The sequence below is a fragment of the Urocampus carinirostris genome, chromosome 3, assembly GCF_059441175.1.
Source record: "Urocampus carinirostris isolate Australia breed hairy pipefish chromosome 3, RoL_Ucar_1.0, whole genome shotgun sequence".
Taxonomy (NCBI): Eukaryota; Metazoa; Chordata; class Actinopteri; order Syngnathiformes; family Syngnathidae; genus Urocampus; species Urocampus carinirostris.
The window spans coordinates 60,715,201-60,731,318 of NC_142351.1; the positions used below are offsets into that span (position 1 = coordinate 60,715,201).

A 16,118-nucleotide genomic window follows, 5' to 3' on the forward strand; every position below is an offset into this window, starting at 1 on the left:
TATTATTGCCTAATATATGTGCAAGAATTAGTTTTCTTATCCTGTTGCAATAACTCTTCAGTACTTACCTGACTGCAATTATCAAATGGTCCAAAATCCTTTGAAGAGTCGTTTCCTCCTGTAAAATTGTTTACAATGCTGGACATACAGTACAGTATATTTGCTTTTACACTCACTATATGTGTGTGTTTTTGTGTTTGTTTTTTGGAAAAACACACATTTGTGTATCCACTAAACTGAACAAACGTGTCTGTGTCTCAATAATTTGCTCATTTATTGTCAATTTGAAAGAAATAAAAAAATCAAGAAAGTAAAGCAAAATGAAAATATTTAAGAAGATGCAATATGATCTCTGTCTCATCCAAAACAACTACAAAACACAAGATAAATCGAAATCCGCCTGAAACAATTCTGCTCCGTTGGACCTTGCTTCTTGTTAATCGTTCATTTCGCCACATTATTATTCCCAATATGGTAGTTAGCCCTCCCCTTTTAATGAGACCTTTTCCATTATAAGGGTGTGTTCGTGCTAGTTCTTTTTTTATGCACAAAGCGCAAAGTTACATCAAACTTGCGTCTTCATTTATTTCATGTGTCTCACTCTTAACTCTACTACTTAGGCTCCCCTGGCAGCCATTGGAATAATGCATAAATTAGCCGCATCATTGTATAAGGTGCAAGGTTGAAAGCTTGGGGAAATAAATGCGGCCTATAGTCCGGAATATATGGTATATGTTTTGCAGGAGCCCATCCCAGCTAGCTTCGGGCAGGGGGCAAGGGACCCCCTGAACTGGTTGCCAGCCAGTCACAGGGCACACAGACAACTTTACTAGCTCATTCACACCTACGGACAATTCGGACCGGCCAATTAACCTGACATCCTTGGAATGTGGGAGGAAACCAGAATACCGGAGGAAATCAACACAAGCACAGGGAGAACATGCAATTGCTACACAGGAAGGTTTAATCCTGTGACCTCAGATATATATATATATATATATATATATATATATATATATATATATACATACATATATATATATATATATATATATATATATATATATATATATATATATATATATCAGCACGTCCGCGCAGTGGTTAGCGCTTGTGCGGCACAGTTCATGTCATGGGAACAGACTTCCTGTGCGTAGTTTGTATCTTCTCCCCGTGCTTGCGTCCCAAAAACATGCATTTCAGGTGAATTGGCCGGTCCAAATTGTCCCTAGGTGTGAATGAGCTGTCTGTCCCTGTGTGCCCTGCGATTGGCTGGCAACCAGTTCAGGGTGTCCACTAACCCGGAGATGGCTGGAATGGGCTCCAGCTGATGAGATGAGATATATATATATATATATATATATATATATATATATATATATATATATATATATATATATATATATATATATATATATGTGTGTGTGTATAGACCCTCCTCCCCATTACACTTTCTGGTTACTCATTTTTTTCTAATGAAGTACACACATACACATAGAGTAGAAGAAGAATAGAATTTATTAGACGATGATGCATTTTATTCAATACTTTATTATTCCACCCCACACTTTACGGATTAACATACCTCACCTGACCTTGAAAGTTGCAAACATGTCAATAAAATTTCGGTGAGCCGGTTTGGTGTATTTCTTTATAGTTACTGTGGGTAACGGACTCTCACCTGAATATGGTGCTTTTTTTACAGAAAAGAAAACTGCGAATGTGCTGGTGCTGGGAGGATGACCACACGCATTAATTACACACGCAACAATTAAGCGAAGCTGATCCATGTGGCATTGGATTCAATGCAGCTAAAATGTGGACAAATATCTGTTGATGATAACAGAGCCATGGTATTGGGCGGTAAAACAGTAATTCAACATAACTGCTGGCTAACATAATCCCTCCATAATAGACTGGAGCCTCAGCCACTATGCTGCAAATGACAATAGCATACCTGTCAATCTGTACGTTTTTGCCGTACAAAGTACGTTTTTTATGCATTTCAAGACGTGTACGACGTACAAGAAAATCTGTACGGAAAAACGCACATTTGTCAATGATGGGTACCAACCAGTATACACCGACTATCACGAAACGGCAAATACCGGTAAATCAAGTCGCCGCGGTGGCCTCTATCTCGGTATGTTTTTTCTTTGGTTGCAAACGAAGTGAGCGTTTGATGCTACTGTGCTTATGCTTCTGCCGCTGTAGTGCCTAATTTCGACTCCCCTGCAAAATCCCCCCCCCCTTGCGTGAACGCGCATTCTGCTGCGCTTCCGACAATAGCGATCGTATTCTATATAATCAACTTATTAAAACAATAAAGCTATTGTTTTGTTATTGGTATTTGAAATTTAAAATACAAGCAAGTTGATATTGTGGTTTGGTTTACAAAATAGAAATGCCAACTAATTTTTTCTTCCAAAAATATCTTTATTTACAAATTTAAATTTAAAGTGTTATTAATGAATATTTTAGTTACACTGATATCAATTGTTCCTGTTTTTTTTATTATTGTTAAGAATATGTGTAACGGGTGTAATAATAACTTGTTTTATTGAAATTCCTGCTGAAATATGTGTATAGTTTTTGGTAAATGTCCTGCAATGCTGAGTCCAACAGTGCCATCTGCTAGTATGTGGTGGGGTTTGGTTTTGGCTTCTAACATGTGACCAGGAGGCGGGGTTTGTTGTTAGTCTTACCAGAGAGAACTACAAAGGTAAGACCTATCTTTTGGTGCTCCACAAAAGAAGTTAATTTTAAACATTATAACCCCAGCTGACAAATCTCTCGCCATGCATAGTAATGTGATTGATATTGTCAAGCTGTTTACGTTTATTTTCGTTTTGTTTCTGTTTTACTAAATATTAATTCCCCTTGTAGAGATCAAAGAGATCAGACCCAGCAGAAAAAGCTAATGTTGTGACTCATCCATTTGCAGGTAAATTGTACCCATTTTTATACTCATTATTGTTTTTATTACTATTTTCTTATATACATTAAAAAAGGATGATGTTGGTTAAAATTCAGACTAAAGAAAAACATGTTGAATTCATTGTAAACATTAAAAATCCACTATACGATCTCTTGTTAAAAGTATCTTGTTAAAATGTAAAGATGTAAAAATGTATTGTGATATTCTAAAATGTATTTTCTGTAAAGTGAAAAGAAAGCTCTTTGATATGCTTTGTTGTTAGTCTTACCAGAGAGAACTACAAAGAGATCAGACCCAGAAGAAAAAGCTAATGTTGTGACTCATCCATTTGCAGAAACTGTAATAATAAAAACCTCATCATCCAGTCCAGCGTGAATGTGGATCTTTGGTGGGACACGTACACCGCGGTTACATATGTACAGAATGATATAATGAAACACATGTACAATATAACATATTGAACTACATAAATTAACGGGTTTTAACAAACTATTGACACAAACACACTACATCACACTCCAACAACGCGGCCCAATTTAGAGATTACAAACATTGCTTATTCAAACATCATTACTAATGTTTTAATAAAAGAATTAATTGTGGCAGGATAACAAGGTTACCATGACAAATGGACAAGTAAGAGGGGGGAGACAAAATCACAGGCAGAGAAAAACTTGATCCGGAAATGGGACCCGCTGGAAAATAAAAACTACCAATGTGTTTTTTTTTTTTTTTTTTGGTTTGAACAAATTTATTGACACTAATAACAGAAAACATGTGTACAAGAAGACTTTTGAATAAAAAACATGGTGTAAGGTTATTTTGTAAGGGAAAATACGACAGTTTGTAAGGGCATGGAGCCCTGGAGGTTGACAGGTATGCAATAGCCGAACGAAAGAGGAGCATTGTGGGGGATTGGGGGATTGCAGTGCTCAGAATCAAATCAACGGAACCATTTTAAGGCAGGTGCAAATTTCAGAAACTGTGTTTTTCACATTTTTGTTTTGTTTTTTACTTATTTATTTTGTATATGGTGTTTTTCATCCTATTCAAGTTCATTCTTTCTTTTTAAGGAGTTTTAAAAATGCTAGTTTGGGGGGCGCCTGGGTTGACTTTGGTACATGAGCACTCGCAAAAACGGGCTGGTTACGCCTAAGGCTTGGTTATGTGGTTTTATTTTTTTTATTTTATTTTCAATTTACGTGTAATATCCAGATCCGCGGCCCATTGTACGACACACAGATTCCAATCACAGGTCACACAATATTGTTCCTCATTCCTACAGACTTTGGGAAATAAACCTAATGGTGTCAGCGAAGATTTTGTGATGTCTCCAGTCCACCTGGTGGCGGTATTGTACCATTCTACTGCCTAAAGAGGATTTGAATCGTGCGCGGTTAAGGTCACCTGCTTCTGTTGACGCTGAATTTTTTGTGCGCTCCTCGATTACAATCTGCACGTTGCCTATCTTGCCCAAACTAGCTACATTTCTCCGGGTCTTCAAATGTACGTATGCATACCTGTCAACCTGTACGTTTTTTCCGTACAAAGTACGGTATAATGCATTTTAAGACGTGTACGACGCACACCCAGAAATATTTCAAAACTACTGCAACAGGAAGTAGTATTAACACTTTTGCTCGGGGGAAAAAAACACTTTTTAGAATAAATGGCTCTACATGGGAAGGTTTAAAATATCTGATTTAGGTAAAAGCATTTTCAACAATATTAATGTGTCTTTTTCAGTGGAAATAATCTGCTTTTTTATACGATTTCAACGTTTTGTAGTGTCCATTGATTAAAAATCATAAGCGTCCAGACTGACTTGCTCTGAAAATGCTGGTCTACTAGTGATCCCAAGAGCTAAGAAGAGATCCGCAGCTTCAAGAGCGTTCTCCATTTGGGCCCGGTGCTGTGGAATGCTCTTCACCCTGAGATTCGATCTGCAACCTCAGTGGAAATGTTTAAATCTAAGCTTAAAACACACTTCTATTATATAGCATATGAATAACCTAAATTTATGTTGACAATATCTGTGTATTTTCCCTCATGTAGGTTTTAGATCAGGGGATGGTGTAATAATAGTCTGTGGTTTGCAATAATCTGTGGTCTGTGCAGCCCTTTGAGACTCTTTGTGATTAAGGGCTGTACAAATAAACTTGACTTGACTAATCAAATGTTCTATTTTGTAATTCCAAGGCAATCTGAGAAAATGACAACCATCCGGTTAGGGAGCTTCACTGGCTCGATCTTACAAGACGGCTCTTTGGGCATGCCCGCCCGAGACGGTAAATTGAACATCCCAGCGCCATTTATCCACAGCCAATAACATTCTGTTATCTTGTCTCATCTAAGTGCAACCAGGTGACTTTGATCCGGATAAGCTTTGCCAGTGTCCTTTTGACAAAAGTCACCAGATCCGAACTTGTCGTCTTGCGTATCACCTTTTAAAATGCGGAAAGGTAAGTTATCTTTTTATTTTATTCGGAGATAATACTTTTAACAACTTAGGTAGGTCTGGGTTGATTGTGAATATCTGGTTTAGAACCATCCACAAATGGCTAAGGAATTGAAAACCTGCCCCTTCAATGCTTGCCACCTCATTGCCAAGAATGAGCTAGCCAGCCACATTGAAAGCTGTCCGAACAGAATTTCCTTGGCCATAAAGAAGGGTAGGTTCATATCTTGTGTTGTGTTTTGTCATCTTGGAGTGCAGAATTTTTGAGACTATTAAAGACCTTTTTTTCCTAATTAGGCACAGAATGTATAGTGTTCATCCCCACAATCATACAGATATGTGGCAAACTATTCCACATTCTGGGGGACTTGAGAAATTTAGTTTCTAAGTTGATCGATCTGACTCATTTCTTCTAGAACTGTGATGTCACCAGATAAACACAAGACTCTTAACAATGATTGCTTCCATTAAAAATAACATGTGACACATGTCCAAGACAGACCAACTTTGCTCACTGTGTTGCTGGGGGACTGTTATGTCCGAGTTGCATGCTTCGATTTTAGTAATGCTGCGTCAGGTAAGTGTTCCTGCTGCCGTTGCAGTGTGAGTTCCTTTTTTCCCTTCGCCATCGTTTAGGTAGGCCAGAAGTCGGGAACCTTTTGACCCAAGAAGTCTTAAATGTAAAAAAAAATATATATATGTACCTATATAAATATATATTCATATTTTTCTGAGAGACAAAATATATTTTAAGACATAATTTAAAAAATCACTTAACTTGCTCTCCATAAAAAAAAAGCTAATAATTCAGCACATTTTATTTCACTGTGTGACAGACGTGTTATTGTAAGGGCAACAGTGCCCATCCACAGACACTATGCCCACCCCCCAAAAAAATTGGAGGTATTAATGAGGGCAGTCTGGACAGTTCATATGCCAGCTAACCCATTCATAATATTGTTGTCAGCGGACAGTAGCGTGGACTTTCCTGTGTCAGTCTCCACATATTGTCACCTGCTCAAGTTGGCGTGCATTTTGAAATCACATGAACAAATCAGTGAGAGAGACTGGCGTGTTTGCTGGTCTCCACTAACAGCCCACGTCATCCGTACCCCAAGCCGGCCGCCCATGGCACTGCCGGGTTGACTAACCCGAGCAGCTTGCGCCGGCCCCACCAGTCTACCTCTTAATCGTTTTACACGCTGTTGAACTCTCTCTTTAAATTGAGTTTAGCACCCTCTGTGGACTGCACTCACAAACAACCCGAATCTGAGAGCCCTGGCCCTGTCAGTGGCTAATACCAGCCTCACACTGTTCACGATTCGAGCCTCTATCATAAGTATTCAGGCCTCAAAGACGCCGGACAAAGCGGCCTTCTGTACGTCACTCCCCTGCCTGACACAGAAGGCGCTAACTAACGTTTGCACCTGGGTATCCTGCCGTGTCCATTATTTTATTTCCCCCGCCATGCTTGCTCCTGCATCAGTTTTTTGTTGTTGGCACGCAGGTAGACTGGCCACTTAATGATGTTTTCAGTTGGCCAGCGTCCCATTTTTCAGCTGACCGGTCCAAGGTTAGCCCTCTTTAGCAGCTAGCTAGCCTGCCTTGTCCTGTCTGGCTCATACTCGCATCTTATTTGAATAAATTAAACGTTCACCAATACGGTGACTGGCTTGCCAGGGTGCTGGTGTTACTCCGAGGACGTCACAGCTCTGGAAGTCAAAGACGAGATAGGCCGTCTTAAATGCATTATCTCAGAAAAAAAATCCGCACATATATTAATGAAATATATCATTAAAAAACCATGTACTACAGTAATCCCTCGGTTATCACGGTTAATGGAGACCAAAACCACCCGCGAAAAGTAAAAATCCACGAAGTAGCGGCACCCATTCAAAAATGCTTTTAAAAAGAATTGTATATATATATATATATATATTTTTTTTTTAATTTATTTATTTATTTTTAAATTATTTTTGAGTAGTGTTATTTTTCCATGGTCGATATGATTTTGTATAATGGGGACCAAAACCACCCGCGGAAAGTGAAAATCCGCCAAGTAGCGACGCCCCTTCAAAAATGCTTAATATATATATATATATATATATATATATATAATTTTTTATTATTTTTTTTTAATATTATTTTTAGAACCGCAAAGTACCGAGGTCCCACTGTATTTTTTTGTTCTCATTTTTTCATAATTTAGAATCCGGGTAGCCCTTTAAAGTTGATGTTTTTCCTGTCACCAGGTACAGTTGAAGAATTGAGCAAATGGAAAATTCCAGTTGAAGAATTGAGCAAATGGAAAATTCCAGTCATGTCCCAGTTAACCACCAATGCAACTGAAGACTGGGACGAGGGTGAGATTGTCTACCTTTGCATGCAGGCACACCATGGATTGAAGTCGAATGTGCTTCAAAAAAAATAATCTGAATAGCAGTTATCATGCGTCAGTTGAAAGTTGTTTTCACTTTGAAGATGTTGTTCCAAAGCATGGCGTATGTACATTACAAGAGGGGTGGCATATGAGACTAATAGCAGTGTCTTAAATAACGTCTGCCCGGGGCCTGCATCTTTTACGTCGGGCGTACAACTTATATCACACAACTGACAAATTTTTCAAGAAAAAAAAACAAAAAAGGAATTTTTATTTATTTTTTTTATTTTTTTCAAATCAAACATTTGCTTTCTTCCGATTTCCAAATCTTTGTTCGGTTTAGAAATTTTGGAATTTCGGTTCATTTGGCAATTTGCATACTCGGCAGCCGATCAGAATAACTGTGCTTCCGGACTTTCCCGAGCGTTATGAGGCCGTGCATTTGGCAAAGTAGACGCACAGAAAACACAAGAAAAACAGATATGTGGTCAGGAATCAAGCCAAAACCTCAGCTCCAGAAGAAATATTCTAAAGAAGCTAACTAAATTGATGACGCTACAAAACGTAAACGCACATTAAAAGCATCGTCGAAAGAGGAGGTCACGTGGCTTGTAGCAGACGACGCAACACAAACATTGCATGAATGAAGATGAGTAAATACTGGTACATACTGATGGGAGATGGAAAACAGTGATGTCATATACATGCAATGAATGTTATAAGTAGATTTATAATAAACTTAATTTTAAAGTGTTGTTCTGTTATATATTCTGATTATCAATCCTTAATACTTTGCAACAATGTTTTTTTTTTTTTTGTGATTAGTCGTCTTATTGTGTTTCAAGTTATGAAAAACGGGGCAGGCCACTTTTCAGAGTTGTCTGCCCTGGTGTCCGGTAACTTTTTGTCATGAGTTTCAGACACTGCGAATAGGCAAGAAATTTAAGGTCAATTGCGGCTAATTTTAAATTGCTAATTGTATAAAAGGTATATTTCTGAACGGTTCAAAGTTTTGCACTGAGAGCCCACACAATTCCCCCCCAAACTATCTTTTTTAAACTTTCACTTAAAGTTTATGAAATCCCCATTGTCTCACTGTTCCATGACACTGGTCTTGTAACTACTTATATTTCTGGATTCACAGAGGAGGATGAAGCAGTTACTCCGTTTATTTGGGGCAAGACAACAGAGCAGGCTCTTCAGAGGTATGCTGTTGGCCCAGCCGCTTACATATAAATATAATATATATATATACATACATACAGTATCCTGTTTTTTATATGTTTTTGTTGTCAAACAGATCAGAAGTGCAGGCCTACACTGTTGGAGCCAAATTCCGTCCACCCAATTCCCTCCCATGGTAGATGGTTCTCAAATTTTAAATTTGCTGATTTCTTATTGCGTTTTTTTCCAGTTTTGTTGTTAGTTTTGTTATTTTCTGCCTGGTGTTGCATTCAGACATTTCGTTTTATCATTAAACAACTTCCACGGCATGAGTGAAGGTGAAATCATTCACAGCCTGTAATTGTGAGATGGATTCATGTGCAGATGTACTTTATCTTTGCCAATACCAAGAAAAAAAAGTTTAGCACCACACAAAGTGAGCAATTTGACTTTTAAATATAGCCGATCAAAGCATTCTTATTGTTTTGCCGACTTTGAACTGGTATGCCATCAACTAGGGTCCTGATGTCCTGCACCAATCCCACATGTAAAGTATATGTAGGTGAGGAGCAAAAAAGACTCATCTGATTACAGCTGTCATTGCTGTCTGCAATTGTGAGAAACGGGATGTTGTGTTTAAGAATTAACAAATTAGTCTAAACAAAGGTAAGGAGGATTATCTTGAATTCTACAAACACAAAACGTCAACATTTGGCTTAAAGAGACCCACACAATATAAGGTTGAGAAGTCCTTAAAGTTGATTTTCACTCCGAAGCACATAAACCGCTGCAAATGCACACTTCATTGCTCACTTAAACGTGTGATAGTTAAGACCGGGTGCGGTGGAGATTAACAATTTTTTAAATTCTCTACTAATTATTGTTGTTAACTGCATAATCTGTCCAGTTCCTCCAAGATCAGTCTTTCCTCGTCGCTTTCGGTTTGAACGATGACTGGGCACAAGAATTGATAACGTTCACTCGGTGACATGGAGGTCTCTCGTTCAGCTGCTTGAAAAATGACAAAATCCAATAGATTTTCAACTGACTCATCCGTCTTCTTAAGTTCTATTACAGTATATTTTTTTTCTGAAAAAAAAAAAACTTACCTTCATCAGTGATGGAGGCGAAATCGATGCATGTGCTAAAATAAAGAAAATAAATGAATATGATGAAGCGAAACATGTTTACAACTTTATACGACACTGTAGGTCGGCTTATGGTTCGTTCAAACATTAAAAGCAGATCAGCTTCGTTATACCAATCTAGAGGTTGTTTTTTTGTGGGTGCTATTTGTCACCATCTCAACCATTGGAATGGAAGGAAGCATGAAATCTGCCACCAGGGGCAGTACAATATTGCCAGGCAGGTACCCCAATATTCCCAAATTAACGGACCATGCTAATCGAGGCATGTGACTGAAGCAAAAATAGTTAATATTTTACATGCACTTTAAATAAAAGATAAATGAACATGACATGTTGTAACAGTCAAGATTAAGTTCAGTGAACTTAGTTGTTTTAAATTGGGCAAAAGAAAATTTATGTCTGGCTGGCACATTCTTTTCTGTTTCAACGTTGGAAGGGTTTTTGCCCATGACTCCTTTTTTGCTTTTTCAAATAGTGTAGATTGTCAGGGACCCCAAATTGTGAGCTCTGAAAAAAATGAAAGATAGTTATGACATCTCTGGGGCGTAATTTAAACCAGGGGTGGGCACATAGGCTCAGGATATAGTGAAAAAAAGTACAACTTATAAAAAAAAAATGGTACCAGCTGTGTCGTCATTGTCCTTTTGTGTCTAATAAAAAAAGATTACCGCAATACCTTAGTACAGAAATATTACAATAAGCCTATAATGCAGAAATACTAGTAAGACAAAAATACAGCTTTACAAATACCACTAAATTAATACTATGGAAATACAAGACTAAATATCAAAATTTGTGTTTAAAACACCAGGCTTTACCTACCCAAAGCACACCACTGTAAGTATTGACCTACAACCCTAGTGGTTAAGGGATACAAACAAAACAATATACTGATACTGGCTAGCGTTACTTGAGCCGTAAGCATCGCTTCATTAGTTAATGTATTATAATAATAGTTAAGCAGCTGAGACCAGTTTCATGGGTTGTAACAAATACTAGCACAGTGGACAGGCCCACTAGCTGGTAATGCACCTATTGTCGTAGGGGCACCATTCCCTGTGTGTCTTGGGCAAGTACAGCCTGGTGGCACCCATCCCTCTTCAGGCTAATGACTCTAACGTGAGCAATATATGAATTATTTGATTTGATCACAAAGCTAAGTAAAAAGAAATAGGCCAGGTTAAACCTTTTCTGATAAGGTGAACCTGAATCAGTAATTTTCTTGGACTTGTCGTTAGTTGCAGGCCTAACAGTTAAAATTGACATAATATACAGTTGGGCTTCAAAAATTTGGGGGCTCAAATTAAATTGATTTATAAAGGTATCTGATAACGTATCCTGAAATTGAGTGCAAATCTCAGATAGTTGATTTCTGTAGCCTTAGAGCACTCGCGAGTCGTCATCTGCCACCGTTGATATCCTTGAGTGACAGTTGGCAGATGGAGAAGTTCAGAGGTAAATCTCTGCGTAAGGGAATGCAGAGGCTGAAAACGACACCTGCCCTTTTCTTGTTGGGATTGTCCAATCACACCATCCAGGGCTGGTGTTTCCTGGGAGGGGCATGTCTTCATCCTTCCTATATTCACTCTTACAATGCAATATTTTGTTCAGAAACTAGCATTAAATAGCTCCTTGAGCTGTAGGTCAATAACACAGCAACTGCTAATAAAACTTGGTGTGCACGGGTTACAATTAAGCATCTACAAATTTCAATTTCTCCTGCTTGACTATTGTATTACATTGCACTTGTTTGGATTTTGTGTTGATAAATTAGGGTATATGCTATTGTTCACAGTTCCAAATATGACAATATCATGTCTTCATTGATGAATGTTTTTCTATTTTGTTCAGGCCTCTAAGTGTCAATGGAGCTTTTGAGTGTACGCCAATAGGCTAAGAGGTGATGAGTGCATAATTTGTTTATTGTCCTTGGTAACCGGGTCTGGACGTAATAAAGAGAAAATGTCAAACCTGGTTGATTAAGCCACTACACTATCTGGGTTAAACTGACCAAACCTGGATTCTTTAGAACAAGCCACCTCCAAAATTGCATGATTTATTTTTAAACTTTATTTTTAAAGAGTACTGTAATATCAAGCAAAATAAAACAATATATATTTTATTTTTGTTTGTTTTTAAAAAAATAAAGATGTAATAATGCAACCCTGACAACCCCAATTAAAAAAAAAAACAAAAAAAAACATTTCTAAGCCATCCCTAAAAATGCAAAGCCGTTTGGAGCGGAACACATTAGGTATGAGGAGTGATGGATGTTGGATAGTGATGTCATGCTTGCCCCCCTGCAGTTTTTTTTAGGGTATCTACTTGTTTATTTAGTATCAAAATGGTGAAAGTAAGAAGAGGCCTGTTTTTTTTCCATCCTTGTGGTTTTGACAAATCCTGGAAGGGGGCTTACCTCATGTGTGGTACTTTCTCAGGGTTTCTTCATTTCTCTCATGCTGAGGATTTTGAGTTTTTCCTTGCCCTCATGTAGGATTTAGATCAGGGGATGGTGTCATAATAGTCTGTGGTTTGCAATAATCTGTGGTCTGTGCAGCCCTTTGAGACTCCTTGTGTTTAAGGGCTATACAAATAAACATGACTTGACTCCTAGGGACAGTCCAAATGACAACCCAACTCCCAGAAAGAGAGAAAAAGGACTGTGTCTAATAAATGCACGTACAGTACTTGCACAAGTATCATGAACAAGCTGACAAAGCCTGCAATGAGGACACAAGCTAGGAGATGACAGTCGCAAGTAAAACATGTTCCTTTTTAGAGTTGTTTTGATTCAAGTGGGTTTGATATATGACGCCTTTTGCAAGGTCAATAAAGTTTGTCAAGGTCCCGCCTTGATTGTTTTGAAGGGTTCCTTTCTACAAAATGGAAATTTCTAATGATGGACTGAGCAGTAAACTCTTGGGAGCTCAATAACAACTTTACATCTTTTGAACCATGTGTTTTGAAAATGAAATAACTCCTAAATAAACAAAATTGGTGCAGGTTGTGGATCCACTTAGGACTTAAATTTGAACTGTTATGTCCTATTCGATTCAAGACTCTTGCACCTGCCTGCTTACCTCTCAAGACTACCACTTTAAGCGTCAGACTGCTGTTTTTCAGCCGTTAAAACCACATACAGTACCACATTTTGAATAAATGTACCCCCTTTTCAAATTCAAACAATAATCCTGACTCAAAATTTGTGTTTTAGTGTATGGCTGCTTTATTTTGAAGTGAGATTAAGTCTTTGTATGTGAGTAAACTGCTCCAGCGATCGCATTCAATTTCTGTTTTGGTAAAGATTTGCCACGATGATTTTTATTTTTATATCTATATTCTGGTGGCGTATTGTATTTTATGCTCAAAATAGTGCGCGATAAAATCTTCCGCTTTTAAATGTCAAAAGGTGAACACACTACTGTTCAAAAGTTTGAAGTCACCAAGACAAGAGTGTATTTTCCATCAAAAGTCACACTTTTTTCACTTATAAAATGAGTTGCAAAATAAATACAAAGTATAGCCGAGATAAAGAGAACGTTACAACTTAGACATAATGGTTTTCATTCAAAAAAGAAAATTATTATTTAAATTGTACTTTCATCAAAGAATGAACATTTTTAAACTTTTGAACGGTGTAGTGTATGTGCTTTTATTCTGGAAATGTTAACCAAGCCCATGTTTGTGCTTCATTTCATGCATGGCGATGATATGAGTGTTTTGATCAAATGAACTGTACTGCGTGTATTATAAAATGAGAGTCCTGCCCTGGTGCAAAGGGGTCTTGTTTACCTGTAGTCCTTAGGAGGCCTCATGATCCCTTTGACCTTTTGCTGCATCTCACTAGTTTCCTTGGATTCCGTTTTGAAAGACAGGATCAGGGACACCGCGTAGTTCATATGGAAGTTATTATCCCAGTGATCCCCCTCGGTGGTCTCATAACGGACGACGAACTCTATGCGCGAACCGTGGCTGACATAGGGGGGCGCAAAAGACAATTTAAAGGAGAACTGATCCGTTTCCCCGTCGTGGGACCCTTGGACGTAATCTGCCGGGTGATCGAAGTACGTCTCCCAGTTGTCCAAGGTGGACCTGACGTAAACCGCTTTGGTGAAGGACACATTGAGTACGCGCACGAACCCTCTACAGGCGAGGGGCTCGTCCTCCTCTGGGTATATGCGCTCCACGCATACGCGGCGCGCATGCACGGCCTTCAGCAGCGCTTCACCGTCGAGGGGCTCAAAGTCCGGCCGCACGTTGAAAACCACCTCCCGCTCGGATGTTCCGAAACCGTCCCGTTCTTCGTCCCACCGGCCCGAGTCCTCCTCTTCGTCCGAGTCAAAAGCGACAAACTCGCGTATGTCTGCCAGGTCTCCGCCCGCCGCGTCGGCAAACGACACATGCTTGCCAGGGGAGCGCGCCGCCTGGATGCGCAAGTACTCAGCGGTCTCGTCATAGATGGACGCACCACGCCTCCGGGGCACCGGCGAGCATCTTGGGATCAAACGCACGTTCTGGCGTTCCTCGTCGTCGTCATCGTCATCCACCGAGCGTCCCTCCGCATCGCAAGGTGATCTGGTGATGGGAGCAAAAAGGCTCTCTTGACTTGGGATGGTCAGAAAGGACATTTTTATAGAAGCGAGGACCCCACTGGAGACTAATCGGACGACTAGTCGCGGTGCATGAAGCGCGGAGTGGTCGGTGAACGCGCGCCGTTAAATGTCACGCATGGGAAACTTGTTGTGCCTGCCATGCGATCGCGTATCGCCTGCTAAACATCACGCATTGGATGCTGGCGCAGTCTAATTTTACCCTTGACCTGCCGGGATCTCCATGCATGCTCCCGATGTGTCTTCGAATTGGTATGATCTCGACAACGAACCTGACTCCGCACACCCTCTCCCCTCACTCTTGCCCCCCTTGCTTTTGGTTTGGGCTGGCAGGACCACGATAAATTCACTGTCGGCGGATAGAACGGGCCAAATAAAACTGTGAGAAAAAGAAAAACAATTGCACTGACAGTGAAAAAATCTATACTGTATCTATATATATTTCTTGTGAATTATATTGTTGTTGCTGTTTGAATTGCTGCTGCTAGATGAGATTGCACTTTTCAACACTTCATTCATTGCATTATCCATCCATCATTATCTGCACTACTTATCCTCAGTAGGGTCGTGGGGGTGCTGGAGCCCATCCCAGCCATCCCCGGGCAGTGGGCAGGGGACACCCTGAACTGGTTGCTAGCCAGTCGCAGGGTACACGGACGACAGACAACTCACTCGCTCATTCATTCACACCTAGGCACAATTTAGAGTCAGCAATTAACCTGACATGCATGTTTTTGAAATGTGGAAGGAAACCAGAGTGTCCGGAGGAAACCCACGTAAGCACGGGGAGAACATGCACAGGAAGGTTCGATCTCATGACCTCAGAACTGTGCCGCACACGCGCTAACCACTGCCGCCATGCTGCTGCGCAGGGACTTGTTTGCACAAATTGTTTTTGTTTTTATTCTACATAGTTTGTCTTGCTGTGAGTAAATAGATATTGCATTGTGTTTTTAGGGCTGGTTATTGCTTAATGAGGGCGATTAAAATCATTGTTAATGGGAGCAATGGGCTGAGGTTGAAAGGTATGAAATGCGTAAAGAAAACTAACTATTCGAAATTATATTTCTCTTCATTTTACAAGTCCTACCTTATGCACTCTGACAAGATTAAGTTTTACCCATATCGTATAAATGATTCACCAAAAGATGCTTATAAAGATAATTGTTTTGGTTCTTTCCGAAGAGAATTGAAGTGAGATTGTGATGTTGTTCAGTGCATGCAGGGGGTGAATGTTTTCTAGTGGGCTACATGATCTTTGACTACCCTATTGTTTTCTAAAAAGTGATGAAAATACTATTACATGTTGTTTATTAAAATAACTTAGACAAAAATGTGTGACACAATACATGTCTAGACACTCCTGTGCTGGGAACATGGCAGCAGAAAGAAAAATCAACACAGCCCAGAAAACCATTGA

General features: G+C 39.4%; 2 protein-coding genes across 4 annotated transcripts; one reads left to right on the forward strand and one right to left on the reverse strand.

The window, feature by feature from the left end:
* The first annotated feature begins 3,755 nt into the window (after positions 1-3,755).
* On the forward strand, positions 3,756-9,269 carry LOC148370304 (gametocyte-specific factor 1-like). Of its 2 annotated transcripts, none has more exons than XM_088332793.1 (7): positions 3,756-3,900; positions 5,138-5,226; positions 5,294-5,400; positions 5,484-5,610; positions 7,649-7,759; positions 8,921-8,981; positions 9,077-9,269. In XM_088332793.1, the coding sequence occupies exons 2-7, from the start codon at positions 5,151-5,153 to the stop codon at positions 9,138-9,140; spliced, it is 546 nt and encodes a 181-aa protein (XP_088188919.1). In that variant the 5' UTR covers positions 3,756-3,900; positions 5,138-5,150; the 3' UTR covers positions 9,141-9,269. The 2 variants fall into 2 exon arrangements, with proteins under 2 accessions (XP_088188919.1, XP_088188918.1); XM_088332792.1 differs by lacking the exon at positions 3,756-3,900 and adding an exon at positions 3,983-4,444.
* On the reverse strand, positions 7,573-14,938 carry LOC148370305 (protein phosphatase 1 regulatory subunit 3A). 2 transcript variants are annotated; one of them, XM_088332791.1, is made up of 3 exons: positions 13,881-14,938; positions 10,050-10,084; positions 7,573-9,948 (listed from the first exon to the last, which is right to left on the reverse strand). In XM_088332791.1, the coding sequence occupies exons 1-3, from the start codon at positions 14,714-14,716 to the stop codon at positions 9,827-9,829; spliced, it is 993 nt and encodes a 330-aa protein (XP_088188917.1). In that variant the 5' UTR covers positions 14,717-14,938; the 3' UTR covers positions 7,573-9,826. The 2 variants fall into 2 exon arrangements, with proteins under 2 accessions (XP_088188917.1, XP_088188916.1); XM_088332790.1 differs by having other exon boundaries at positions 7,573-9,951.
* Positions 14,939-16,118: the final 1,180 nt, after the last annotated feature.

Excerpts from the sequence above, each read along its gene's own strand:
- LOC148370304 (XM_088332792.1), top strand. Across the intron at positions 5,611-7,648 it reads TTCCTTGGCCATAAAGAAGG|GTACAGTTGAAGAATTGAGC; the intron begins GTAGGTTCATAT and ends TCCTGTCACCAG. Across the intron at positions 8,982-9,076 it reads ACAGAGCAGGCTCTTCAGAG|ATCAGAAGTGCAGGCCTACA; the intron begins GTATGCTGTTGG and ends GTTGTCAAACAG.
- LOC148370305 (XM_088332790.1), bottom strand. The coding sequence starts at position 14,716 with ATGTCCTTTCTGACCATCCCAAGTCAAGAGAGCCTTTTTGCTCCCATC. Across the intron at positions 10,085-13,880 it reads AGGCCTCCTAAGGACTACAG|CACATGCATCGATTTCGCCT; the intron begins GTAAACAAGACC and ends TCTTTATTTTAG. Across the intron at positions 9,952-10,049 it reads CGCCTCCATCACTGATGAAG|CAGCTGAACGAGAGACCTCC; the intron begins GTAAGTTTTTTT and ends TCATTTTTCAAG.